The sequence below is a fragment of the Pseudogymnoascus verrucosus genome (assembly GCF_001662655.1).
Source record: "Pseudogymnoascus verrucosus strain UAMH 10579 unplaced genomic scaffold scaffold_2, whole genome shotgun sequence".
NCBI lineage: Eukaryota > Fungi > Ascomycota > Leotiomycetes > Thelebolales > Thelebolaceae > Pseudogymnoascus > Pseudogymnoascus verrucosus.
Genome location: NW_017263653.1, coordinates 801,395 through 828,559, shown reverse-complemented (window position 1 = coordinate 828,559; position 27,165 = coordinate 801,395). Strand labels below are relative to the sequence as shown.

At 52.0% G+C, this 27,165-nt stretch overlaps 10 protein-coding genes across 10 annotated transcripts; 5 read left to right on the top strand and 5 right to left on the bottom strand.

Moving 5' to 3' along the window:
• Positions 1 to 305: 305 nt before the first annotated feature.
• On the bottom strand, positions 306 to 3,345 carry VE01_00927 (uncharacterized protein). The gene is made up of 2 exons (XM_018270455.2): positions 1,914 to 3,345; positions 306 to 1,858 (listed from the first exon to the last, which is right to left on the bottom strand). The coding sequence occupies exons 1-2, from the start codon at positions 2,649 to 2,651 to the stop codon at positions 791 to 793; spliced, it is 1,806 nt and encodes a 601-aa protein (XP_018134935.1). The 5' UTR covers positions 2,652 to 3,345; the 3' UTR covers positions 306 to 790.
• A 987-nt stretch (positions 3,346 to 4,332) lies between these two features.
• Positions 4,333 to 7,383, bottom strand: VE01_00926 (uncharacterized protein). Its single transcript, XM_018270454.2, has 2 exons — positions 7,197 to 7,383; positions 4,333 to 7,145 (listed from the first exon to the last, which is right to left on the bottom strand). Exon 2 carries the CDS (start codon positions 7,119 to 7,121, stop codon positions 4,494 to 4,496), a length of 2,628 nt encoding a protein of 875 aa, XP_018134934.1. The 5' UTR covers positions 7,122 to 7,145; positions 7,197 to 7,383; the 3' UTR covers positions 4,333 to 4,493.
• A 117-nt stretch (positions 7,384 to 7,500) lies between these two features.
• Positions 7,501 to 12,204, top strand: CLU1 (intracellular distribution of mitochondria). The gene is made up of 4 exons (XM_018270453.2): positions 7,501 to 7,696; positions 7,800 to 7,910; positions 7,990 to 8,045; positions 8,095 to 12,204. The coding sequence occupies exons 1-4, from the start codon at positions 7,660 to 7,662 to the stop codon at positions 11,764 to 11,766; spliced, it is 3,876 nt and encodes a 1,291-aa protein (XP_018134937.1). The 5' UTR covers positions 7,501 to 7,659; the 3' UTR covers positions 11,767 to 12,204.
• On the bottom strand, positions 12,171 to 12,879 carry PAM18 (mitochondrial import inner membrane translocase subunit TIM14; the record flags this gene model as incomplete). Its single annotated transcript, XM_018270452.2, has 3 exons — positions 12,171 to 12,557; positions 12,626 to 12,762; positions 12,829 to 12,879. 3 exons carry the CDS (start codon positions 12,877 to 12,879, stop codon positions 12,419 to 12,421), a joined length of 327 nt encoding a protein of 108 aa, XP_018134936.1. The 3' UTR covers positions 12,171 to 12,418.
• A 245-nt stretch (positions 12,880 to 13,124) lies between these two features.
• On the top strand, positions 13,125 to 14,249 carry RLP24 (ATPase-activating ribosome biosynthesis protein). The gene is made up of 3 exons (XM_018270451.2): positions 13,125 to 13,208; positions 13,278 to 13,389; positions 13,447 to 14,249. Exons 1-3 carry the CDS (start codon positions 13,204 to 13,206, stop codon positions 13,894 to 13,896), a joined length of 567 nt encoding a protein of 188 aa, XP_018134931.1. The 5' UTR covers positions 13,125 to 13,203; the 3' UTR covers positions 13,897 to 14,249.
• Positions 14,250 to 14,433: 184 nt separating this feature from the next.
• On the bottom strand, positions 14,434 to 16,102 carry VE01_00922 (uncharacterized protein; the record flags this gene model as incomplete). Its single annotated transcript, XM_018270450.2, has 1 exon — positions 14,434 to 16,102. The coding sequence occupies exon 1, from the start codon at positions 14,908 to 14,910 to the stop codon at positions 14,434 to 14,436; it is 477 nt and encodes a 158-aa protein (XP_018134930.1). The 5' UTR covers positions 14,911 to 16,102.
• A 1,529-nt stretch (positions 16,103 to 17,631) lies between these two features.
• VE01_00921 (uncharacterized protein) lies at positions 17,632 to 19,657 on the top strand (the record flags this gene model as incomplete). Its single annotated transcript, XM_018270449.2, has 3 exons — positions 17,632 to 18,082; positions 18,195 to 18,700; positions 18,874 to 19,657. The coding sequence occupies exons 1-3, from the start codon at positions 18,068 to 18,070 to the stop codon at positions 19,655 to 19,657; spliced, it is 1,305 nt and encodes a 434-aa protein (XP_018134933.1). The 5' UTR covers positions 17,632 to 18,067.
• Positions 19,658 to 20,610: 953 nt separating this feature from the next.
• Positions 20,611 to 22,112, top strand: VE01_00920 (uncharacterized protein; the record flags this gene model as incomplete). The annotated part of the gene is made up of 2 exons (XM_018270448.2): positions 20,611 to 20,939; positions 20,995 to 22,112. The coding sequence occupies 2 exons, from the start codon at positions 20,611 to 20,613 to the stop codon at positions 21,713 to 21,715; spliced, it is 1,050 nt and encodes a 349-aa protein (XP_018134932.1). The 3' UTR covers positions 21,716 to 22,112.
• Positions 21,883 to 24,779, bottom strand: VE01_00919 (uncharacterized protein). Its single transcript, XM_059463313.1, has 6 exons — positions 24,682 to 24,779; positions 24,493 to 24,616; positions 23,906 to 24,042; positions 23,794 to 23,846; positions 22,817 to 23,650; positions 21,883 to 22,767 (listed from the first exon to the last, which is right to left on the bottom strand). The coding sequence occupies exons 1-6, from the start codon at positions 24,709 to 24,711 to the stop codon at positions 22,041 to 22,043; spliced, it is 1,905 nt and encodes a 634-aa protein (XP_059320087.1). The 5' UTR covers positions 24,712 to 24,779; the 3' UTR covers positions 21,883 to 22,040.
• Positions 24,780 to 25,786: 1,007 nt separating this feature from the next.
• On the top strand, positions 25,787 to 26,561 carry VE01_00918 (uncharacterized protein; the record flags this gene model as incomplete). Its single annotated transcript, XM_018270446.1, has 3 exons — positions 25,787 to 26,161; positions 26,213 to 26,339; positions 26,452 to 26,561. 3 exons carry the CDS (start codon positions 25,787 to 25,789, stop codon positions 26,559 to 26,561), a joined length of 612 nt encoding a protein of 203 aa, XP_018134772.1.
• Positions 26,562 to 27,165: the final 604 nt, after the last annotated feature.

The window sequence follows — 27,165 nt, the reverse complement described above, 5'->3', positions numbered from 1 at the left end:
GCCAAGTCAGGTACCGACGATACTGCTACAGCCTCGTGGAAGGCTCCGGCTTTTTTCGGGACAAAATGTTTTTGGAAATGGGAGAGGGGGTTTAAATATTAAATCGAATTTCGTTTTAACAGCGGAATATTCAATGGGCTGGACATTTGACTAAGAAATCGGCTCATGTCGCTGTTGATGTTATCCAGGCAGCCTTATCAGGATGGTGCTCCGTGCACTCTACGGATTGGATAGGCTCGGGATAGGACTGTGCACAACATCTGAGAATTGACAGCAATATAAGCTGATAGGATTTCCCTCCTATGCTCTATTCTAAGTATCTAACTAATTGAGAGGGCATGACGACAATTACAGCCTTGAGTCACCGAATGGCTTTATCTTGGCCATAGTTTCCTACATATCAGACATTATACGGTCATGTTGAGTCACTTGAACAGAACGAGCACACGTAAATGAATCCAAATGAATCCAAATGAATGTAATCTAGCATTGTAGCCAGTATCTAGCACACTAAATACCCATATCCATGCGGAACCACACACGGAACCATCCCAAATAAACTCCAGAGCATCATCCACACTATTGTCCAGTGAAGCATGCACCCCCATACACCTTCCCATCCCATATAATCCCAGCGGGTATTCCACCGCACAAAAAACGCTAAATCAGATCATCGAGCTGTCTCTAAAGCGTTGGTAGATTTTTCCTCCCCTCGCAAAAATCTTTCAAGCAGACCGCCCAGCAAAAACATATATACAACAGAAGATCTATCGGCAACCCCCGTCATATACTACCATGTGAATGCTTCCTCCACAAAGTCGATATTCGACTTATGTTGGCGGCTCCTGGCAGCGCTCCTCACATCGTCACTCAGCGAACCGCTACCGCACACCGAGACACCCATAGCGCCGACCTGGTTCTCCACCTCCATGTCCAGCAGCGTCTCGATGTTCGGCCTACCGGGGAACATCTGCACCGTCGCCGAGGGGCTGTGAATCTCCTTCGTCGACCGCGGGCGGCTGATGAAGAGCATGATGCGTAGGATATCACGACGCTTGTCCATCGCCAGGATCTCCGTCATCCACGGCCTGATCCACTCCAAATGCTCGGGGCTCTGGATGATCCAGACCAGCAGGACCCTGCGGGCGGCGACGGTGCCGTTGGCGTATCCGGTCACCAGGTCACGCACGTGGGGAACTTGGTGCGTGATGCCGATTCCTCCGGCGAAGAGGACGACCGTGCCGTAAGAGCGCATTAGGTGCGCGCCGCCGTAGGGCCCTTCGACGAAACACCTTGTGAACATCTTGCCCTCAGGGGCTGCTTCGGCTTTTTGTAATAACGTGTTGGTGAAGCCGGTACGGGCACGGATGACGAAGGACATCGTTGTCTTGCGGATGGCGAGGACGTCTTGCCTGTCTTTGCCGACGAGTCCATCTCCTGCGAGCGGGTCTTCCTCTTCTTGGCTCCACGCCACGGAGAAGGGGTGGGATGTAAATGCGCCGATAGAGGGCATGTAGAGGTAGGCGTGCTGTCCAGGCGTGAAGGTCCAGGGGCGGGCGACATTGAGAGTGACGCGAACGGCGTTTCCAGGTAAGGCTTCCAATAGGGCCTTGGTTCCACCCCTTCCCATATTGCGGTAGACTACTATAAGGACCCTGATGGTACGCTCCAATGCCCAGATGACGATGGCGACGATAAGGTATTTAGTTTGGTGCAACCCGGCTAGTTTAAGATGGTACCAGATACCAACTAGTACTGTGATTGCTAGCATGATATGGAGATACTTGAATGTCTCGTAAAAGGCGTGTCTGACGAACGATAAGGACTGGATCATAATGGCAACCATCGCAGCAGCACCCTACAAATGATTAGTACTTTGCCAGTGGGCACATAGAAGGGGAGTAAGAACTCACAATGAGACCGAACACCATCATCTCGCTATTTTGGAATGCCGCCGCAACAGTGGCCCAGTCGCTTCGGTGAACAGTAGCGACAACCCAAGAGAAAGTGTGCAACAGTGTTTCGATAACAACGATACGACCGAACCAGCGGTGCAGTAGGTTGAACGTGTCGAAGGAGATATCGAGCCAGTGAATAAGCGGGTTATTCCTGGTGGACATGACGAAAAGCGGGATCATGTTGACAACAGCAAGAATGCCGGATCGATGTCTTATCTCAACGGAGACAACGGAGAGTGGCTGGTCCCAGTGGATTCTGGACAAGCAGAATGCAATATTCGTGCCAACATATGCGATCAAGGCGAGCAGTTGGAACCGCGTTGGCAACACGCCCATATTCATCGCCGTCGACAGCTGGAACTCCCGGTTATGCCTCTTGTGGAATATCGGGGCGTAGAGGAGGTATTTCTTGAGACTGGCATACTTCTTGTACGGCCTCTGGAAGTAGCGCTGCTTCTCATTTGTGAGGCACACCAGTTGACGCATGTACTTGACGGAGACGATCAGGACCCGCCAGATTATGAATATCACCGCCACAACACCGCAAATTATGAAAAGGAACTTGTGGAAGAGATTGGTCACGGAATCAGCCTCTTCTATGAGGATGGCCTCTGATTCTGCGTCGGCTTTAGCGCCTTGGGTAAGGAATAGCAGGCCTAGGGCAGCGCCCATGGTCCATGCCGCGGAGAACATGGTTGTGGTTTTAAAGTTTCTGTCGACTCGGACTCGCCGGTAAGGATGGTAAAACTGGGATAAAGACGAGTAACTGGAAGAACCTGTCGATGGCCGGCAGCTGACAGGTTCGCAGTTAGTACAGTTGTCGAAGGGTTTCCCTTCGATGCGTGGGATGTTGAACGAATCTTATGTTCGATATGGTCGAGTGTTCGAGTCAAATGAGTGTCGTCGAAGACGCAGGAATGTCAAGGGTAATGATTGTTGTTCTTTTGTTCTTTGATTGAGGCGAGCGAAGTCCAGCTTAACAGTCAAGTGCCGAGTGAATGAGTCTCAGGTCGTTATCCCCTGGGATAGATATCTCGAATGGATCGAAAGAGCGAATAATCAATCAACGAAGAAGTGCGGAATTGTCGAGTCTTCGCCGAAGATTCGAGTAGATCCGAAGCGTTTCAAAAGAGAGAAAGTCGGTTTTTGTCGTCGTTTATCGACGAGAACGAGGTCGAGTTCTCGAAGACGAGGTTGGTATTGAAAGAGAAGAGAGAGAAAAGGAATAAGGCGCACCGGAGAAAGGACAAGAACAAAGATACGAGTAGTAGGCGGCAAGGCACAGGGGGGGAGTAGAGGGTCTTAGTAGGGATCGGAGGAGGTGGAGTTGGGAGCGGCCGGCCAGTGAGTGCAACGTTGGAGGCGTAGTACAGAGGCTAATTTTCGGCGGTTCCTGAATGGAGACGGCAAAGTGGCCAACATCATGTACCGTCAATTCCCATGAAGTACTCTCTGGATATCAAACGCAGATATGACGAGTACTACGTATGCCCATCCCTATCTACTTCTACCCATTTACAGCATCCTATTCCCCATCACCATTCACATTCACATTCCCATACCCTCTAACTCCACTGATTCAAGCGTGATCCAAGCGTCGCCGAGATATCCATGATCGAGTGGACAGAGATGTCGCACGCCCTCTTAATGTTTCGTGTCGACACCGAGTAGATTATCGAGTCCGGCCATCCTGATACACGAAGTGACGAGTACGTGCGTGCGTGTGCTGGTGTGCTCGTGCTCTAACAAACACCCCGCCAGCGCCATTGAAACCCTGTCGTAATCTAATCTACGCCCCCCGACGCCTCTGCCTCCACCACGCCGTCGCGTTCCTTAATATATATAGTACATATTGCGTGTACAAGATTGAAGTCTGCAACAGAATCTGATACCGCGATGAGCGTCAGTAAAGCAGACATCAAGTCACGTTACCGAGCACAAAATACTCCCCAGTACTCGCCTCTACATTTCATGTGTCTCTCCTAATCCTCAAGTACATGCAAATACCCCTTCGATACACGCTCTGAGTGATTGGCGCCGGTTGATCTCCAGGTACCTTGCATCCTCCGTCGTCTCCTCCACCCCCGCAGCGGCGTCAACGATTGGTCCAGCCTGTTCCCCGCCAAGCGAGCCCGGTCCACGCTGGCGGCGCATCAACAGCCACTTCCTCGCGTCCCTGGTCGATGTCATGAAACCCAACCGCCCGCCACGACGGAGACGCCATCCTTTGTTAGGTTTAGTCACTCGGATTAGCGCGGTCCACCAGTGGCCCACACGAGACGACCAGAGATACATTGAGTGCGACAGGTATTTTCGTAATTGTGTCGTATGCAAAATGCCTTTGATCCGAGTGAAGCGTGAAGAAAAAATATGACTATATACTTTGCACTAGTACAGTACTATGCTGTACTGTTCGTGTACTCTACTCTAAAACAGTACATCCAAGATATTTTATGATGGTCTAGACCACTAATTGGATATTGTCCCGTGCCCTTTACTCTCTGCCAATGCTTTTGATCCTCGACTAGGAAAACCTCAAAAGCTAAGTTCGTCGCTACTGAAATCGTCGTCTTCAGTCATCTGCCGAGATGCCTTAGCATTGCTCATGATACCCGAACGACGGCCGTGGCTACCAACACTGAGCCTGCTATTGCTTTGAACCTCCGTCATGACAGATATTTTCTCGTCAGGTAGGATGTAGGACACGCTAAGCTCATCCTCTTCATCTGTATCCCCCCTCGCATTGGTGGCATTGTTGGCATTGGCCTCCCCGTAGACGCTCCAGCCGCGGCCGTGATGAGCAGACCCAGCTCCAACATTCCCCAGTTTTTTGCTCGTCTTTGGCTTGCGAAGCGCCATGCTTTTTCTAGTAAAGACAGATGCTATCCTCGGGGGAGGGGACATGTCGGAGAATGTCGTGTCTCTCTCGTCATACCCCATGCCATCGCTCCCGTAGGTGCTAGGACTGGAAGGGATCAAGTCAGAAACCCGGGCCGCCATTCGTTGACCAAGGGCATTCTCTCTCCTGTTTGGGAAAGAAGGAGCCTGAAGCTTCTGAACCTTTCGAAATGACACAGGTGACTCAACCTCGGAGTCTTCCCATTGGGTCGGGTCGACAGCATGTCTGCTCTGTTTAATCGCTGGCGTCGCCGCCACCCACTCACTGATCCCCTCCTCCCACCGAAAGGCGGCTGTGGGCTTGCCAGGTGACTTCCCTTGTCCCAACTCAGGATGGATCTGGAATTTGGCTCGAATATCGTCTGCGTAGTCCAAGTGTGCTGCGATGGGGACCTGTTGAGAGAATACGTATGCACTGGATACTATAATATTCTGTAGCAGATGCCGTTTTTTGTCGCCACCAGTCGATGTGCACGCCTCGACGAGTAGAGAGAAGCGCTTGAAATGCTCCAAACCGGTGCCTGATAGACCTCTGCCACAGCACCGCGCTACCGAGCACATAAACTCTGCTATCTCTGGGTCGATGGAGCCGCGGGAGCCCTGACAGGCTTGTTGTAATAGTCGAATAAGCTGTTCGGAGCGCTCCTCTCCAGCATCCCTGAGGGGCGTTGCAAAAAGATTCGCTAGGAATACTAGACTAACCTGACCCCTGAGTTCAGTCGATGGTATCGAATATTCTATGTGAAGATGCCGAAGGATATTGATAACATTGCTCCCACGCTCAGTAATTGAATTTTCGTCTGACTCGTTTGAAGCTTCATCCAGGATCACAACTGCAGAAAGAGTTGCCAGGACGCTTGAGAATGTAGTGCCTATTGCCACCGATACTCTGTTGTTGAATGGGGCAGCGTCCCTCTTCGATTGCCCGGCCGATGCATTTAGCATTAGCGGAAGGATTTCTTGGAGGAACTCAGTCGCATTCTGGCAAGCAGGCTCCGCTGAAATAGCACGGAAGACTCTTGTCCACAAGCCACAAAGCTCCTTGGTCGCAAGCCACTGAATTGCGACGATTCCACCTCCAAATATGTCCTTCATCATTCGGAAGTATTCCGGCATTCGGCCAGTATGAGTAACATATTTTTCCAGTGCCAATAACGGTGCGAGCTCCTGGATATCTGCAATTCGACTATACGGAGTCGCTGGCTCGCTGTCTGGCATCGTGAGCAATAAGGCATCCAGTAACACTTCTGCCTCTCGATATGAGCCCATCTGCGAGCACAGCATGACCAAAGCTTCCCCGAATACCTGGTTAACCAAGCCACTCGAAATTGCACCAGCAACAAGATGCACGCCATGTTCCCTCACAATAGTGCGCAAATGTTTCCAGCCATGCTCTGAAGTTCCAATATCCTCCAGCTGGGCGTATATCTCTCCAGAGATATCTCGTTTCAGCGAGGATTTGAGCCCTGCTGTCTTTGAATCTATCGCCTCCCAGTCCTCTTCAAGCTGAATACGTTGGTGTACATTTCGGAGACATAAAGAAAAAAGCGAATTTGAGCGTTCAGGTGCCTGCACATAAGATTGTTCTGTGGTTCGTAATAGGGATTCCAATGCGTTGTAAATCCCAATATATAAAGTATATGTCTTAGGACTCATTGCCGATTGTAATTGCTTCAGAGAAGTACTCGATCGAAAATTGGATATCCCAGGAACTGACGATGCAAAGCGAGTATTCCGGCCTTTGGCCCCCTCTTTCCTGGCTGGGCCGCCCAGTCCATACACTTTAACTGCTGACGCACGTATCATGCTATCGTCAGGCCGGATTCGAGTGAGTATCGGTGTTTCCACCGAGATCTCTCCTGGAGGTCTTGTTATTGCGGGCATGCCACGCTTAAGGGGCGCTGATTTCGACCCTTGGCCGGAAGCGCTTCGTCCTGCTTCATCCTTTTGGCGAGCCCTTCCTCCATAGGTTACTCGGACTCTCTTCTTCGGCTTTGCGCCATCATCGCCTCGACTGTCGCTGTGAATGGCGCGTTTTCCCCAGTTATCAGTTGCGATAGTGCTATTTGTAGCCTCTGCCGATTGAGCTGCGGGTATAAATTGTGCGGCGTCTTTCTTCAATAGCTCTATTCGGGATTGTAGGGACCGGAGAAGGCGATTGCAGCGCGCGGCAGTCCAATGCTTGGAATCTGCATCTGGATCAATCTCTTCGAACTCCGCCTTTCGCCGCCGCACCGGTGTAAAGCTGTAAGAATTGCCTGTCATGGCTTGAAACTATGTTCCCCTCTCCTATTCCCAGTCAGTGTCGTCATGTCAACAAGCCATTGAGATTGAACTTACCCACTGAAATTGTAAAGAAAGCTGGATTAATGAGAAGATATATATAAAGCGCTATTCAAAGCATGCCATATATTATCCAAAACTAGCAAAATTGTAATGCATTGATGCTAGAGACTCATATTGGGTTGGGAAAACATGGGGATTATCGATGACCATTGTTTACATGGAGCCTCAAAACAGACGAGGCTGCGGCCTTGTGTTGCAGGGGGACAGTCATACCCCGAACGTGCGGGTTTGAGCCGATGGCCCGCCCGCAAGTGCCGCCGGAACGGAAACAAACGGCAACATTTTTTTTACTCTGAGGTTCCATGTCAGTGGATTCGACACAGTATTTACCAGCTTCCCAAAACCATTTTCTTTTGCTGTATTATACGCATTATATTTTTCAATTCTTGTACGATTTGCCTGGCAATTGATTTATTGCCGTCCTATTTGAACTGCACTGTTCTGTCTCTGGTCAACCATGGCTGAATCTAATGACATAAAGGGACAGTCTCCTGGTGCGTGATCCCCGAACCATTGACCCCAGAAACCCGAGCTACCTCTGCCCATCGCCACCCCCAGATTGTCGGACATAAACAACTGCTAACATCTACCTCATAGCCCTCGCTCAAGAGGCAGTTGCAGAGCCAGAAAATGCCGTCACCGAGAGTCATACGACAGCCAACGGCGAAGCCCAGGAGGGAGAGGAAGAGTTAGATCAGGGTGCTGAGAGTATGACCCTCTAAAGGAGCTTGCTAGAAACTGGCATCTCCTGCTTGGAACGAAAACATTTAACTGATGCAATGGGCAGCTATCTTCTCCCTGACAGTCAACCTACCCCACAAGCCACACAAGATGCAACTTATGGTAATAGCCCCTGGGAATGTCATAGCGGGACGAACTGACGAAATTTAAGGTGTCATCACAAGAGCAAGTCCACGATGTCCGACAATCTGTTATTGAGCTGCCAGATACGTTCCAATATTCTTGCTTCCATTTGGAGCACAACGGAGAACGAATCAACGATTTCATCCAACTTTCCGATGTGAAGGACCTCGTACCCGAGTCGGAATTGAAGCTTGTGGAGGACCCATATACCGAGAAGGAAGCGCGCATACATGTTATCCGTGTCCGCGAACTTATTGGCGCGGCTGGTGACCGAACAGATACCCTACAAGGTATCCTATCAGGCCTGTCTCTTTACGATTCCGTTACGGAGTCAGAGGCACCAGCCTCTGGCGAGGCAGCGGCAGCTCAACCAAACGGTGCTGCTCACCCCTTGGCAGATTACGACTTCCAAGCGGCTGGAACATTATCAACTTTGCTCCCAACTACTCAGGAGTCTCATCCTAAGACAATCAAAATGGTTGGCCTATCGCCCTGGAACCCCCCACCATACCACCTTCGCCAAAAGGGACACCTGTTATACCTCCAAGCGACTACTTTGGAGGGTGAGCAATACCAGATCACCTCCCACGTCTCTGGCTTCTACGTCAACAAGTCGACAAATGCCAGGTTCGACCCCACTCCACGAACAGCACCAAAGGCGCATGCCGCGCATTCGCTTTTGGCGCTGATCTCGGACCTGTCTCCCGCCTTCGAGCCCGCATTCGAGAAGCTGCAAGAATACAACAACCAAAAAGAGCCTCTTACGAACTTCCAGATCACCAACTCTACCCCAGCAAGCCCCTGGATCGTGCCTTCGGAGTCTTCGCCACTCACTACCCACCAGTCTGATCTCACCCGCTCTCAGGAGAGCTACTTGATTTCGGGCATTGAGAACACCGAGACTCTTAGGGACTGGAACGAAGAGTTCCAATCCACGAGAGAGCTGCCAAAGGAGACCGCTCAGGACAGAGTCTTCCGCGAACGCCTTACCTCGAAGCTCTTTGCCGACTACAACGACGCAGCTGCTCGTGGCGCCGTATTGGTCGCCAGAGGCGAGGTCGCGCCCCTGAACCCAACTGAGAGCAGAGACGCACAGATCTTCGTTTACAACAACGTCTTCTTCTCCTTCGGTGCTGACGGTGTCGGCACTTTCGCATCTGAGGGCGGTGATGAGGCAGCAAGAGTTGCAACTGGCAAGGATGTTATGGGTGTCCGTATGGTCAACCAGCTCGATATCGATGGCCTTTTCACCCCAGGTACCGTCGTCATTGATTACCTCGGCAAGCGCCTTGTTGGCCAGAGCATTGTTCCCGGTATCTTCAAGCAGCGCGACCCTGGAGAGAACCAGATCGACTACGGTGCAGTTGACGGCAAGGAGGTTATTGCTGCTGATGAGAAGTTCGTTCCCGTTTTCGAGAAGCTGTCCAAGGCCTTGAAGGTCAAGAAGCACGCTGTGTGGGATAAGGCTGGCAAGAGACATGAGCTCGAAGGCAGTGTTGAGACCAAGGGTCTGTTGGGCACCGATGGAAGGAAATACGTCCTTGATTTGTACCGTGTGACACCTTTGGATATTGAGTGGATGGAGGAGAACGGAACTGCGATTAGCAGCCCAGAGCAGAACGGTGGAGCTGGCGAGGCCACTTACCCTCACAGAATGACCGTCCTTCGCCCAGAATTAGTGGAGGCATACTGGAAGATTAAGATGAGGGCATGGGTTAACGAGCGCTTGGAGGAGAGGCGACAGGCCGCCAAGGCAGAGGAGGATGCGACGAAGGCTGTCACTGAGGGCGAGGCTGATGCCGAATCCAGCGAGAAGGCTGCCAAGCCTGTCGACTCTGACAAGGACAGAATCGACATTACCGACTTCTCATTCTCCCTTAACCCTGATGTGTTCAGCGGCCAGGAGCCCCAGACCGAGGAGGAAATCGCCGAATGGGCCAAGGACGAGGAGGAGGTCAGAGCAGCCGGCAAGTTCCTGCGCGACACCGTTCTTCCTGAGCTTGTCCGTGACCTGAAGGAGGGCGATGTTGGCTTCCCTATGGATGGCGAGTCGCTCAGCCGTCTCCTCCACAAGCGCGGTATCAACATCAGATACCTTGGAGTGCTTGCTGGCCAGGCCGAGGGCAGACGTCTTGAGGCACTGAAGATTCTCTCCATCCAGGAGATGATCTCCAGATCTTTCAAGCACATCGCAGGAAACTACCTCCGCTACTTGCCAATTCCTTTCACCAGCGCTTGCATCGCTCACCTTCTCAACTGCCTCTTAGGCACTGGCTTCAACGAGAGCCCAGTTGCCCTTGTTGACGAGTCGTTGAAGGCTCTCTACGCTGATACGGATCTTTCGTTCAAGGATGTCACCCCTGAGTCATTAAGAAAGGAGATCGAGGCTCAGACCCTCAAGAGATACAAGTACACTCTTGAGGAGAACTGGTCTGCCGCCATCAAGCCTGTCCAGATGCTCCGTGAGGTGTCCCTGAAGATGGGTTTCCAACTCGTCTCCAAGGACTACTTCTTCACCAAGGAGGCAGCCGCAAATGCCAAGCCCGCAAAGGTTGCCGATGCGCTCAAGGAGAACACCAACGGCACGGCCACCACCACTTCAAGCAAGAAGAAGAAGAAGGCCCGCTCTGATTCTCCTTCGGGACCTAAGGCAGTTCCAGCAGGTCCACCGATGACCTTCTCCGCTGATGATGTCCTGAACGTGGTTCCAATCATCAAGGAGGCCTCGCCCAAGAGCGCTCTTGCCGAGGAGGCCCTCGAGGCTGGCCGCATTTCCATCCTGCAGGGCCAGAAGAAGCTCGGACAGGAACTCCTGTTGGAGTCTCTCTCCCTGCACGAGCAGATCTACGGCATCATGCACCCTGAAGTAGCACGCGTGTACAACACCCTGTCCATGCTCTACTACCAGCTCGAAGAGAAAGACGCCGCCGTCGAACTCGCCCGCAAGGCCGTCATCGTGTCAGAGAGAACCCTCGGTGTCGACTCCGCCGAGACCCTCCTCAGCTACCTCAACCTCGGTCTCTTCAGCCACGCCAACGGCGAGACCAAGCTCGCATTGACATACATCAAGCACGCCCTCCAGCTCTGGAAGATCATCTACGGCCAAAACCACCCCGACTCCATCACCACCACCAACAACGCCGCCGTCATGCTCCAGCACCTCAAGCTCTACCACGAGTCGCGCCTCTGGTTCGAAGCCTCCCTCGATATCTGCGAGAGCGTCTTCGGCAAGCAATCCATCAACGCCGGCACGCTGCTCTTCCAGCTCGCCCAGGCCCTCGCCCTCGACCAGGACTCCAAGGCCTCCGTGAACCGCATGCGCGAGTCCTATAACATCTTCCTGACCGAGCTCGGCGCCGAGGACAAGAACACCAAGGAGGCGGAGAGCTGGCTCGAGCAGCTCACCCAGAACGCTGTTTCCATCGCCAAGCACGCGAAGGATGTTCAGGCCCGCCGCGTTCGCGCTGGCATCAAGATGTCCCCCGGCATGTCGCTCGGCCAGACACAGGCGCAGCCGCCGGTCGGCCAGACTGCCGAGGCGTCGTCGGGCAGAGATCCTCGCAACGCGATGGGCATGGATTCTCGCAGCATCGATGAGCTGTTGAAGTTCATCGAGGGCAAGGAGCAGAAGAAGCCTTCGTCCAAGAAGAGACCCGGCCAGAACAACCCCAAGCGCAGAGGCGGTGCGTCTAAGGCCTAAACCCCATCATCTATATCGCGGCTGCATACGCTTTGGATAGGGTATGCGTGATGTACGAGATGGGTTTGTAATCGACAGCATATATCTGCTTGTAATATCTCCTTCGTCGTTTCTGGTGGCATGCATGGTTCTGGATTTTGCCTTTGTTTCCTACTCATGAAGGATTGGTGCTTGCATTTGCAGCATTCTCCCCTCTATATGGCATGGCAATACTTGTATAATTTATTGTATTTTTACGCTTAAAAAATGGTGGTCGACTGACCCAGGGAAGGGGGGTCGGGGCATGTATGTACGGGATTGAAATAACTAACTCCTCTCATTATGGGTGGATTGCGAAGGAGGCCTTGTGTTTTCCTGGAATAATCCGTTTTGGACACACAACTATATGTATGTAATAACATATACCTAGCAATGCTATACCATTAATAACATGATCCCTAAATATCTTACACATGATGCCACTCCTGTCTTGTGTTCAACGTCGGAATACTCTTTACATTGATAGTATCATGATATATGAGGAGAGTTTTTATACATCCATCTAGCCCGACGGCTCCCAAAAATCGTACAATACAATACAATTCTGTAACAACAAAAAAACGCCTCGCTGATGCTTCAATATAGTAGTACAAGCCATCCTCCACCCTGGCGCTCACGATGTCTTCTCCAAAAACTCCTTCGCCTCATTAACCTTCGTAGCCAGGTACGGGCTCCCCCCCCGATCGGGATGATTCAACATCATAAGCGTGCGGTGGTTCTTCCTGATCCTCTCCTTCGTAAGGGTGCGCTCGCTATTTAACCATTAGAATCCCCACACACACATGACACAGCGGTCGGGAGAAGGAAGGGGCTAACTCACCTCAGCTGCAAAATCAGCGACGCCTCCTTGCGGTTCATCTTTGGCTCGAAACCGCCTTTATAGTATGCCTTCCCCAGCGCTCCGACGGCTCCGGCGCCCCCGCGGTATTTGCGCATCGCTACGAGTCCGGCTCGTCCCTGGGAGGATGGGTGTTAGTTTTCCTGTCCCCTGATGGTTTGGTCCGATGTGTTGTGCTTGCTTACCAGGAAGGCCGCGGCTGCGACACCGACGCCGATTGCGACAACAGAAGCCATGGTTATATAATATGCGATTCCTTCACTGCTCTTCCAATTTAATCACTGCTGCTGCCTTTTGCCCGTAGTAATGAATCGTAGAGTCCTGAGCGTTGAGTTGCTTTCTCGTTCGGGGCGGCAAATAATCGGAAGCCCGCGCCAATCTACAATTTTGCGAACCTCGGCGCCACAGTCGGCCCGGGCAGCACATCCCTGCCTTTATCGCACTATCGCTACCCGCGCCAACGTCAAATTTTGGCAAGAAAGTTTAGGAAGAAGAAGCAGGCGAGCAGTTGCAAGAGTCGATTACCTTGCCCAACAACATCACTCCGCACAACCGCCAAGATGAGGTATGTTGCAATTCCTAGAATTTTGCAATGCGATTGAGAAGATGAGGACTAACGGATTATTGTGTGAAGAATCGAGACGTGCTATTTCTGCTCGCAACCTTGCTACCCCAGCAAAGGCATCACCTTCGTCCGCAACGATGCACGACTCTTCCGATTCTGTCGCAGCAAGTGCCACAAGAACGTACGTCTTCCTCCCCCTCCGCCCCTCCATCACCTCACCGACTAACCCCCTGCCCAGTTCAAAATGAAGCGTAACCCCCGCAAACTCAAGTGGACCAAAGCCTTCCGCAAATCCGCCGGCAAAGAAATGGTCGTGGATAGCACCCTCACCTTCGCGGCCCGCCGCAACGTCCCCGTGCGCTACAACCGCGACCTCGTCGCCACGACGCTCAAGGCCATGTCGCGCGTCGCCGAGATCAGGCAGAAGCGCGAGCGCGTCTTCTACAAGAAGCGCATGGAGGGCAACAAGGAGAGGGCCAAGGCTGCGGATCGCAAGTTGGTTGCGGAGAACTCGCACTTGTTGCCCAAGATGAGGGGGAGCGAGAGACTGGCGCTCGAGGCGGCGGGAGAGGAGGTCGAGGAGGAGGTGGTGGCGCCCAGGGCGAAGGTGTTTGGGAAGATGCAGACGAGGAGGAAGCAGTTGGTTGGAGGCGGGGAGGAGGAGGAGAATGGAATGGATTTGGATTAGGGTGGTGTGGATGGGGGGTTGTCAGTTTGGGCTGGGAATGTGATGGGCGTTCGGTCTATATAAAATGGCGTTGTGGTTGTGTTAAGAGATGTCGGTGGGAATTTGACGTTAAGATATACGCAAATACACCTTCTTTGAAGCAAAACTTTTTCTGGGGTGGCTGGATTGGAGAAACCTGCATTTAATGCATGTTTTTGACGCTTCATGCTTCTAGCGGTATTCGTGAGGCTCAATGGCAGGGAGACGGACTACGAACAGTTCACCTATGATATCTGCATTGGAGATAATATAATCTCTTTCTGTAGCTCCATTTGGGGTAAGTGATTTATTAGAAGGATTAAATAATCATCAAGAATATTTTATACTCCCAATAGACAACCCAATCGACACCAGATCCTTGCTTTGGTCTGTTATACACATTTCTTCCCTCATAAATCCATTCTCATCCCACGGGTATCAATCCTCCTCCTCCCTCTCCCCCATCACCTACTCACAGCTCCTCCTCCTCCACCTCCCCCCTTCCCATCCTTCACCTCGTCACCCCTCCTCTTCCTCCTCCTCCCCCCTCCCCACCCCCCTATACACCCGTCCCGGCATAACCAACCCCCCCTCCACCTCCCTCCTCACCATCTCCTCCACCTCCCTCTTCCTCCCCTCCTCCTCCACCCTCCTCCTCTCCTCCTCCTCCTCCCTCCCAACCTTCCAATTCCCCGCCCCTCCCCGCCCTCCATACACCACCTCCTTCGCGGCCGATTTAGGTGCTTCTCCTACTATCACAGCATCTAGCCGCGCCGCTGGCGATTTACCCGCGCTGGGTCCGGTGGAGGGGGTAGAGGAGGAGGAGGAGGAGGGATTGGTATTCCCCGCGCCGCCGCGCCCACTGCGTAGAGATGAGAGCTGCGGGTTGACGGTGCGCGTATCAGGTGTATCAGGCGTCTCAGCGGGCCTTTGATCGGTGGGAGATCTGAAATTCCCCGCGCCGCCGCGACCGATGGTTTTTGGCGCCGTGGCCATGGGGAGGGTATAGGGATCGTGTTTTAAAGGGTTATGAGATGAGGTGAGGAGGTGAGGTTCTATGGTGAGGGTCTAGAGTACAGAAGGGAGGGGCTAGATTAGATGGGAGGGAGGTCGTTATCTTATCGCCAGTGTATCAGTTGATTGGCTCACGGATTGGGGTAAGAGGTGTAGGCAGGCGTTATCGACGGGTTTGGTGCGAAGGCGGAGTATGGACGCCGACTGCGGGATGGGAGGGATAGTATCTGGATATTGGAGTCCGTTGTCGGGATATTTTATTTTGGAGATGGATATGGAGATAGGCAATTGACGGGTGTGGAGCAGAGGAGTCATGATTTAGTTACTGAGGTGGAATTGTCATCGCCGATCGTGTCATCGAGGCGGCTTGCACGTGCTTTAATGCCTCAGTGGGCTCTTCGGTGAGGCCCACGCAACGGTGGTACTTTTCTATACTCCGTACAGCGTGGTTTCCTCGCGGTTGGATGTGGGGATTGTGTTCATAGACAGTGTCATAGACACGGTGTCTCTTTTTTTAATCTTTTTTTGCCACCTTCGACCGACGACGCGTCGTTTGTTAGCTTACGAGATGGTGGCTCTGTACACATGACCGATTCTCGATGTCACGGGGATGGGTTGACCATATCTCGGGCTCGGGAATCGGCGAGACATGGTATACAACCTCTACCTATCTATACACGTACAGAGTAAATCAGTTGCTGCCTATAAACCCAGGCACCAACAAACGGCTGAAGAGTAACAAGCGGAGGGTATCCATCTCGGTCTCGGTCACAGGATCGCGCATGCATCATTGGACCACCACCACCACCACCCCATCGCCCAGGTCCCAGCCCAGCTTCCCCGCTCCCCCATTACGTGCGCACTAAGCCGAAGGGGGAGGGGAGGGAGGGATCATGGGCATTTATTTTGTGTCTTATGTGGAGGGAGTGTGGGGATCGTGTGATGTTGATGGGAGGAGGGGTGGGTGTAGTAGGTGGGAATACTGGAGGAGGGAGTGTGTATGTCTGTATGGGAGGGAGTAGCTGTAGTAATATAGTCATGGAGGGTAGGGGGCTGTGTGTGTGAGAAGGGGCGTGGACGACAGCATGATATCGGATGGGGTGGCGTGCAACTAAGCTTCCTTGCTTTTTTTTGGGGGTGTGACTAGAATGAGAAAGGAGTTGGCTATTGGAATTGTAGAGTTGTACGTGTATGTAGGAGTGAGGAATAAGGAATACTATCCAATTTCACTCGGGGAATTGGAGAGGGCGTGTGTGCGTGCAAAGAGTCTAGAGTCGAGTCTCCATCCGAAAAGTACGCCTTGGTGCCTCCAGCCTTGAGCCTAGAGCCCGTTTCCCCCTTCCCCGATCTACCCTCTCGGCCCTCTCTCCCCCTCACTCACCCCTCGCTCCTTCCCCGTCCGTCCCCTCCCCCTTCCCTTTCCCTTAGCCGTCCCTGCCCTTTTCCAAGTGCGCGTGTTGTACCTACATACGGAATATACGTACATAACCTCCATACGGCGTCGTGCAGTACATGTGGACAGAGCATGTGTGCGACGGCAAGCAAGGACACAATTTACCCTCAATTAGAATGCCCTGGGTGTGGTATGCACTCACTTGTCGTTTCTGTGGCTCCCATTCGGTCAATTGAGCGTCGTTCTCTTGAAACATTGCTGCGACGATATGTAGGATGATGAAATCACTATATACTATATCTATTGGGTAGGTACTGTAGTAGCTGTAGTCGAGATAAATAAATTCCACATGACCGATCACTCTTAACTTCCCCGCAATCCGACAAATAATAAATATTTTTTGATGGTTAACGGTACTACGCCTACGCCTACCTACTACGTCTTGTTGCACCGGGGCATCCACTTTACACAGCCTCTAGTTCCGAATCTGACTATTTATCTGACTATTTATCTGACTATTATCTGACTACAATAGTGGAAATAGGCGGAAATAGTATACGATATACGATACAACAGTGTACACGGGCCATGAGTGAGATCGCATATCTCGCATCTTCGCCCACCATCGGCCTTCATCGCCCTCTCTTCGCCTCTCATCTATCCACCCAGATCCTCCGCCGTCGCCTCGGCCTGGGCACACACACAACTCCAGACACAATCTGTCGCGTAAACCAGGTATCGCCATGTATCACCCGCATTTAGAGAATACCCTAGAGTAGATACGGACGTGGTCTTGCCTCTTGCGGCTCGCTTAGATCCCCTTCAATACCCTCTAAGGGCAAGATGGGCCATTCAGAGCGCGGATTGCGGCATTAGTGAACCTCGGTACTTGGAATACTTGGGGACTTCGGCTACTCTTACAAACCCTGGACCGTGGGCTTACGGCGCGTATTTCACCCTGTGGTTGCGTGAGTTGCGCGCTGGAAGGTGCTGGATCAATCAACGAGGATAGCAGGCTAGCAGGACTAACAGGGGGGTTACTAATGAGCCACACACACACAATCTGGGCCTTTTGGGGCTATTTGGGCCATTTGACACCACTCTCGGCCATATTACAGCCAAATCTGGGCAAATCTGGCCAAACCTGGGGCTGTACAGATAGTACAGATAGTACAGATAACCAATTCCTTACCACTCCCTTCTTGTACCCCGCTGTACTCTTGTATCCCCGTACTGTGTTCACTGCTATCCAATACTTACAGCCCACCATAGCCCACAGCCCTGCCTGCGCCCAATAATCAGCCATCCACAATCCATCTCCATCCGTCCACAATCCCTCCCCACCTCTCTAATCCACCTCCACCATCCATCAGCCATCCATCCACACCTACCTACCACCACCCACCCTTACCATCTACCACCTACCGCCTACTCACACACCCATCGCATATACATCCAATACATCCAACTCACCCTCTCACCTGCCCACCACTCACCTGCCACCATACGAAACCACCACCAACCACCACCACTTACCACTCACCACCTCCACCACACAAAGCACAAAGGGAGCTGAGCTTCAATTATTCTACAACTTTTTTTATTGCTTCTCTAACGGACTATTTTGTTTGCCCTACCCTCATATTGTCGCTACCTAATCGGCTTCGAGGATTGAGGGCCGGTCTATGATTCAATCGACTTGAAATTATTACCCGCCACTTTCCGTCCATATAAACCACTGCCGCCATGGCTTCCTCCAAGGTATGCACGCCAGCTTTCCCTGATCTCCCACTCCAATTTGTCACCAATTCTACCGCACCGTACCGCACTTCACCTTGCAATCCGCCCATACTGATCAATGGCTACTCTACAGGACATACAACACCCAGCTCGGCCTCTCGGCCAACACCGACTCTCGATGTCTTCCGCCCTGGGCTCCAGCTTACCCGCGCGAAGCAGTCACCCACGCCACCACTCACACTCCATATCCGCCGGCTCGCTGGTTCCTACACACCGCGTCACACGAAGGAAGAGCGGCTCTGCCAATGCGGCCGCCGTGGCCGCGGCAGTCCGCGAGATGGGAGAAGCCACATTGTCGGCGCCTATGCCGACCGCGTCATCAAGAAGGCACACAACGTCGCGGCCTGGCGGCTCCAAGTTTGCTGGCCTCGCGACGCCGCCGAGCAGTCTCCCCGGACATCGGCTATCGCTCATGGCGGGTCGCAAGGCTGAGCGCGATGAGAGCGCGATCGATGACGAGCAGAACGACGAGATGGACGACGAGGGTGATAGCTTCAACAAGGCGCGCATGAGGCGCGCTAGCGAGGGTCAATCCTCGGTCAAGAGCGACGGAAAGAAGAACGACTTGAGATGTGATAAGTGCGGGAAGGGATACAAGCACAGCAGTTGTCTAACAAAACATTTGTTCGTGCCCTCCGTCCTACTCCCGCCCTTGATCTCTCACCGCAGCAGGAATCTGCTGCGGGTCCCTTCTCGCTCCCTGAAATTGTTGACGAGCCATCAATTGTTGCTGACATGACTTTTTGCTGCAGATGGGAACACACACCAGAATGGTCGTACACCTCGAAACTATTGATTTCAAAGCACCAGCAGGTCCAACTGCTCGAAGCAGCATCGGTTCTAGTCGCCATGAACCAAGACGGGCCAACACCACCACCATCCGCGAAGGATTTCAACTCCGATCAAGACTCTGCGTCGCCAGCCGCATCAGGGTCCTCCGACCCGCGCGACGGCCTGAGCTCTACCGACACCACACCTCCGCCTCAGACCGAGGCAACATACGGCCAGTCGTACACTGGCAGCTCGTTCGCGGGCCACAGAAAGCGATACAGCAGCGGAAACAACTTCTCCCGGTCTTACCAATCCGCGCCATCAAACGGGCTCCACGTAGGAAGTATGTCGAACGGATCCGCGTTCGGCTCATTCGGCCAACAGAGCCAGAGTGGCCGCCCACTATCATCTGGGATCAGCGCTGGTGGCCTAGAAGACGAAGCTGGCCTAGCAGCGGCCGTCGAGCTTCTCAGCTGCTCGTTCGGCACGCCCAGAACCGGGCCCGTCACCCTCCCACCAGATGTACCGCCCGTACCTCCGCTTCCAGCGAGATACCTCGCCCAAGGCTTCTCCGGCACGACTCTGACGCCCAACCACCAGGGCTCAGCGCCGACGAGCTACATCCGCGGACGTGAACAGCACGACGGCGACGTCAAGATGGAGGAGAGCGAGGAGAGCGTCGCAGACGACGACGACTACGACTCGCGCTCTCGCGGCCGCAGCGACGAAGACGACGACGGCGTATTCGGCCGCATGGAGGAATAGAGAGGGGGGTGCGGAGAACTATTGTGTTATAGCGGGGCGCCAGGGACTTGTGAATCAAACTGATTTCCTTATTGCGTCTTAACCACACACCCTTTTTTTTGCCGCAGCGCGCTCGCGGGCGAAAAATTCTCTCAGTACCGGATATGGAAACCCTTATCATTAACCATCGGTTGAAGTGGGAGACTCGCGAGCCGCGGGAGAGGGCAGGATTGAAGGGGCTTCTTGTTGAGGGGGCGGCGACGCACGCTGCTAGATCCCTTGGGGGACATCTATAAACGATTATGTAGGAAGCAATCGAGATATTCATAACATGACCAATGACTCATTCTCACGTCTTACGAGCGCGTTAACACCACGTTTCGAGGGACGAGAGGGCCCTGATTTGTTTGCGTGCTACTGCTTCTGCCACCAGCTGCATATTAGTCTGATTCCAGCGTCCCATCCCCATAGTCACACAAGATGCATACACAAATCCGTGTCGCACATCAAGTCACGTAACTAAATCGAACCCCCAAAATGCACAAACCTTCAAACCTACAGTAGTAAATCCCAAAATCCCAAAGACGCGTCAAACCGACGTTAGATCAAAAAAAATCCTCAGATCGACACGTCAAACACACCTGATCGTCGCATGCTCCAGTATTTTTTTTGTTTGCTTGCCCAGATTTTTTTTAAAAAAGTTCCTGTCAATTACGTCGTTACTACCCCCCGCGCCCTAGCAGTTGTCGGAGGGACTCCCGCATTATACCCGCCGCGACGACGTCACCTCGTTTATTTACACTCCCCCAGCCGCAGCCGCAACCCACGCTCCCCTCCATCCAATCCCCACTACCAACCTCCTCCAACAACGGGCGCAAGGCACACGACACAAAGAAACTCCAGTGTCAAAGAAAACCATCTTGACACTCCAATTCCTCACTCTCGCAAATCGTTTCCGAAAACCACCAAGCAAAATGCGAACCCGCAAAGGCGACCAAGCTGCCACAGCCGCAGCTGCAGCCACCAAGGCCACCGCGGCATCTACACCTCGCGCTGCGAAGTCCACTACAGTCGCGAAACGCACATCCTCCACCCCCATCGCCCCATCGATATCAGCAGAAGAATTGCGCGCCGGAGCGCCCCTCTCGCCTGCTATCCGGCTCCCTGTTCTCGCGACGATGGGGTTGGCTATCTCGACGGTCTTACATCAACTCGCGACGCAGTTTGGGGATGGGGGGGTAGGACATGTTGCAAGGAGGGCGGAGGGGTGGGGGGAGCTTGGTGTGGTGGTGGGGTGGAGGTCGTGAGTTTCTCTTTCTTGGAAGCGTGTAGGATGGTAGTGCTGATGATTGATATAGGATTGAGCTCGGTATAGCTTGGTGTAATGGGTACAGCGCTTCTGAAGTCGCTGCCCTGTCGCTGTTTTCTCAGGGACCGGTACTGTTTCTGCTCCACTACTTTTATAACACCCGGGCGACGCCGACAATTCTTTCTCTTGTGATCACGATACTCTCCACCACCCTCCCCATCGCGCTCATCCCGCCGCCTAAGACGCGCCGCACCACCGCTGAGGCGCCGGAAATAGACGGGGGCGCGAAAATCCTCACCACCCTCCTCGCGGCTTGCATACACAGCCTCGTCCTCTCAATCTCCTACGCCACATTCCTCCCCACCACACTCGCAACACAGTTCAACAACCTCCCCTCCGTCGCCGCCGCACACTCATCGAGTTTCATCTCCCTCCTCCCTCTCACCCTGGTCTCCGGACTCGCAGCACGGTCGTTTATCCTCGCGCCCTCGACCTCGAGTCTCTCAACCACGAAACCGGAGTTCGATGCTGTGAGTTCGGGGCTTGGGGAGCATGTTAGGTATAACGTCTGCGGTTACAGTGAGAGGATGAAAGAGGTGCTGAGGCGTACGGCCATCCTGGCGTCGTTGGGGGGCGCGAATACGTTTGCGCTCGTGAAGGGCATTGAGGGCGTGGAAGCGTGCGGGGCAGTGGCGTATGCGGGGGTTTGGGTGACGGCTGTTGTGGTGAGTGGGGTGGCGCTGGGGGTGGTGGGGGATGTGGATGTTTAGGTGGTTTGGGGTTGTGCTTTATGGTGTTATTGGTTTATTATGGGGTATGGAGGTGGATGTGTGCGTGGGGTGTTTATTTGTGAGTTTTGTGGGATGAAAAGGGGGGATGGTGTGCGTTGATAGCTTATAGGTGTATTGGTTTACTTTGGTGGGAATAAATAATGTCAGGCTGTTGCATTGTCCATTCTACAGTCTAGAATAGTGCTACCTGCTCAGCAGCTGTGTTCTGCCCCCGTCCATCCCGTGGTGCCATATATGATACAGTGTCGAAAGAGCTACCATAGCTGAAAATCAACGATTGCTCCCTAACGTAAAACCTTCACAACTACCACCATCCAGATCGGGCTGCGTCATTACCCTCCCTCGCCGGTTTACGAACCGGAGCCAGATTCGACCCACTCCCCCGCCTCCACGACGACCTCGCCCCCCTCGCAGCCCCATAATTCGACCCCCCACGCCCAGAATTCTCCTTCCTATTCATCCCCGGCGGTCCATGGTGCTGCTGCGTCGTCTTCTCCTCCCCCAACGGCGGCCCCGGAATGCCCCCATCACTATCCTCGCCCCCCGAGCTCCACCCCTCCTTATTCTCCCTCACCACCTCCGCCGCAGCCTCCATGGCCTCCTTGATCTTCTGCTCCATAACCTCCTTCTCCCTCTCTCGGATGTCCTGTTTCTCAACCAGCGCCTTGACAGCAATGGCCACCATGGCCTGCAGCGTGTATACCGCGTCATTCCCAGCATTATGGAGGTCCCACCCCGCGATATCGAGATCGGCTAACACCTTCCCCAGCCCGCTATTGTTAGGTTCCCGCCGGAACGCACGGTACATGTGCGCGGTGTCGGTGCATTCGAGGAGGTTGGGGAGATTACCAGGGTCGTAGCCGAGTTGGCGGAGGAAGGCGATATCCTGGGGGAGGTCATGGCCGACGAGCACGATTTTGCGTTTTTCAGAGGGGTCGATGGGGGAGAGGGAGAGGGGGTTGGAGAAGGGGGGCTTGAAACAGTCGGCGACGGATTTGGGGGCGTCGGCGATTTTGATCCATTCACTTGTCCTGTGGGATGTTAAAGTTGTGTTGGACGAGGGGCGGGGTTTCTACTTACCCAAAGCGGAACATGTCGGCGCAGCCTTGGAGATATTCTGTGTTGTTCAGATGGCCATACTCTTTTATTCTGAAGTGGCGAGCGCGGATGGCTGAGAACCAGCTTGTCCCTCGCTCTTCGGGGGAGATGTTCGTAATATCCGCTGTATCAAGTGTAGCGATTCCGATTTCTGTGATGAGTCTGTGGTTTTTCTCGTAGGCTTCGATGTCAACACAGATGAAAACCACCGATGATTCCTGCTCGAAGGGCGCGGGTTTGGTGACATCAATCTGCGTCTTGATGTTGAGCTTAGCTAGATCAGCTTCGATTTTAGCCAGACCATCTCCAGGGCTAGGAGCTGAAATTTTGATGCCCCATTCATCAACCTCTGTCTGCCTCTCTCTGAGGCCAAGATAACGCTGCACACGCTTCGTCACATGGTTCCATCCCTGCTGTTTCGCATATCGCTCAGCTTGCTTCTTCGTCTTGAGAGCTTGCTTCTTCTTCCTGTCCATCTCGAGCATCTCCTCCATCCTCTCTTTGAAAGCCTCTAGGGATTCATCGGATGGTTTGGTGCTCGAAGCAGGTTCGTTTGGTGGCCTGTACCCTTTGGAGGGGATGGCCTTTTTGGTAAGGACCGCTGTTTCATAGTCGTTCGAACGACCAATGTATCTTGGACGGGGCGTGCCATCGTTGGGGCAGTCGATGATAAATCCGGGGTCTCTCTCCATGATTGGTATGCCGAGGTGGGTTTTCAGGTGTCTGTTTATGATCCAGATGAAGTGCTCCACTTGAGCGAGTGGCACCAACACACTTGCGTTGGGAGACAACTCTGGTGGTGGGTAGATGTAGAAACTTTAACAGTTAGTGACACGTTTGAGGTGGTTGATATAGAGAAGTCCAGATAAAAAGTGCCGCTTTGAAACAAAACTGGGTGGTAGTTGGATTGTTTCAGAGAAAGCAAACATTCTCCGGGGACTCGCAGGGTCAAAACTTACAAATCCCATTCGTGTGTATAGAACTTTTGTTTGTCAAAGTAGTTACGATTCACCTGCAAGGCACAAATCAGCGTCTAGTTAATTCTGCTAGAACTTCACTGGGAGCCCATACCTTATATCGATTGGCGCCTTCCACATACGTGTGGTGGTACTTCTCCAGGGCTTTCAGCGGCACAAAATTGTGCCCAGCTGGTGCAAGCTCTCCGGTCTCCAAATCATAGGCAGGAAGCTCTGGCTCAGATTCTGGCACTATAGAAGAGATATAAATGTTAGCTTTGAAATGAATCGAACAGTTTTTGAAGTCAAGTGAATGTGAAATAGCATGCCAATGATATTCTTGGGGTCCATTTCGCCACCAAGTACACGCGAGATGCTGAGGATTTTCTCATCATCTTCTGGGTCTGTTGATAGATAGTCTATTGGGTCTTTTGCTGTGCCGTCCTGGGATGATTCTTCTGGAGAAGCAGGAGCTTCCCAGGCTCCTTCTCCTAGAAGGGCTCGCAAACGATCGATATTGTCGCCCATTGTGATAGCTATCCAATTGAAGAAGGAAGCTAGGAAATGTTGTTTTTGATGAGGAAGGAAATTTGATTGCAGGTAGCTGGCCTACCGTTTCATTCCATGTGTTTGTTGGAAATTTACAAACGAATTGGGTCGTCCAGAGTGAATAATAACCCGGTTGCAGGACGCTGGACTCACCCAGATACACACGCTGGCATATAACTGGTCCTGGCAGTCTCCAGGGGAAACAGAGATGGGATTTGGTCCATGGGTTTGCAACCAGTAAGGGGATTACATTCACATCGAGCAGATCAAAGTTCAACTATAAGACACGAAATATATTGGTCCTCAAAATATAGCGACATTTTATGGAAAGAGTTTACATACATTGATACTGTCGAGCCATAATCCATCCATTAGAGTCGTCGATACGCTTGCTGCCCAAAAGTGTTCGTAGAGCCTGTCCTAACGATGATCAGGATGTTAGCAATTATGCAGTCATACAGAAAGATCCAAAACTTGGGGCGGGGCTGATTCACCAGGGCGGCCACCTTGGCGATAAGAGCGCATATAGGCCCTTATCGCTGCCAGTAGGCCTTTATGACAACTTCAACGAAATAAAGGCTCTCGATCATTTATAACTAGTATACACTGTTGGCGATTTGCAACTGTTTATAGCTGCATTTGCCTACTACTTTACACAACCTTTCCGTTTAGTTACCCACGCTCACTTCAAGCTAACATAAACCTAGCTCGGTGCCTTGGGATCAGCTTAAACATACACCTTCATTTGATCTACAAAATTGATGGGACTACCACCACATTCACTTCTGCCTCCAAAGGAGGCTACGCTCTACTCATCTAGACAAGACTGGAGGAATGATGAAGAAATAAGGACAATGCAAGGCTGAGTATTGGAGAGGAGTCACAAGAAGCGAGCTGCCGACTTGAGAGAGCAAGTGAAGCTCACAGATGTTAGCATAACTAAGATGGAGCACCATGTTCAGCTTTCGAATTTGTGTTGCCTGCTTTGCCGGAATCATGTTTGTGTTTTAGAAAATTCCTTTGCAGGTATGTTCTATTCGAATATTTTGATATTTTACTAACGAAGATAGTTCTTGGGTTTGGCTCAGATTACAGAGGTCATACACTATGCTTTAAATTTCCCGCCCGCGGCTATGAACTTCAATATACGACTGTTGTATATAATGGCGAAAAGAAAAACTGGCGTCTCTGCCTCCATGGGCCATGCCATACCTGTCGTCAGTCCCCTTTGGCGTTCGTGATCCATTCGGATTGAATCAATGTACTCCGGACTAGAAGGCCAAAAACACGGCTCTCACACATGTGGCATCTTGGGTTATGGTTAAATCCTATTCCAGGAGCTCGTTATTACGTGTCAGAGTGTAATACGCCTCGATTTTCAATAGAAGAGAATACGACATACCCCGAGACGAAAGAATTACGATCCCGCTTAAAGGCTGTAAATATGATGGCACAAGAAATCGTAACTAAGGTCCTAGAAAAAGCCGAGACGCCTTTGATATCGATATTTTCATTCGTACTTGCGTGGCATCCGGAGAGCCTAGATAGGCTAGAACCCGCGGCCGAAGCTATACAACCTCATGAACTATACGGCTGGTATCGAGAGGACTTTAGAGCTATTCATGGTTCTCGCATGCAGTTTGAACAGAATGTCCCGCCCAAAGACCCGAGATATTTCATTATCAGCCTTGACACTCTTGGAATCCGTGCGTTCCAGCTGCTTGAAGATCGTCCAACTGTTGCGGATAGCAAATTCCCAGACTGCTTGTGGTTTATCGTTGACAAGCTAAGCCGACTAGATGATTACCTTATAAGGACAAATGTAAGAACCCTGAGTTGACATTTTGTACTTAAGAAACTGATGACCAGATAGGGAGACTTTCTGCGTCTTGATCCCATAAGAACATCAATAGATACGCTAATGCTATGGGATACACCGGCACCCCCTGACCAATTCACGATTGTGAATGATGGACTTTCCAAGCCAATGCGCATGAGATGTATAGTAACAGAGCAGTGTACAGGAATCAGTGTCTTTTGCAACGGACCAAAAATATATGGGATCTACGCCCATAAGGAAAACAGATCTTTAGCTGCTGATACGTATAAAAGACTATGCCACTATCGGAAGGACCCCCTCATTTGGATATATTTTCCTTTGGCTCCAAATGAAGGAATCCGTGGGGTTTGGATTCGTCGACGATATGGTCCTCGCAAATTGACAACTGATATCGCACTCATGGTAAGAATCTGACTTCCTACCACTTCCCCCTTTCTGATTGTGGCAGATAAGAACTACCCTTGGTAGATACCACGTTTTTGGACCTTGTCTCGACCCACAGGCAGATGATTCCGTGGAGATTTGTTTGAGCAAAGGTCAAGTCTCACACCTTATTCACGAGGATGCAGATGACGGAGACCCAATCCATTGCTTTGGGCAAACATTACTAGACGATATCCAATTAGATTCACCGGAAATTCTACAACACCCTCCAAGTTTCCATAATAAGTGGGATCTTTTCCATTCTTGCGCTTCGTTAGAAGATGTTAAACAAGTTTGCTTGTTCTTCGATGAGCGTGGGAGTGACCTTAACAATCTAGACAACTGTTGTTTAGGAATATTATTAACGTACTCGAGTGGTCACAGGGAGGCATTAGGCCAGTGTCGCGTGGGTCTGTCCGCAACAGCTACAATTGAACATCCTATCAGTCTTCATTTTGCAGAAGCCACTTCTATAGACGGCAAAACTGGGGTTATTGTTTGCGTTGCGTCAGACAATGTGGGAATCAACCTGTCCCATAAGCGCCAATGGCTAAGCACGAAAA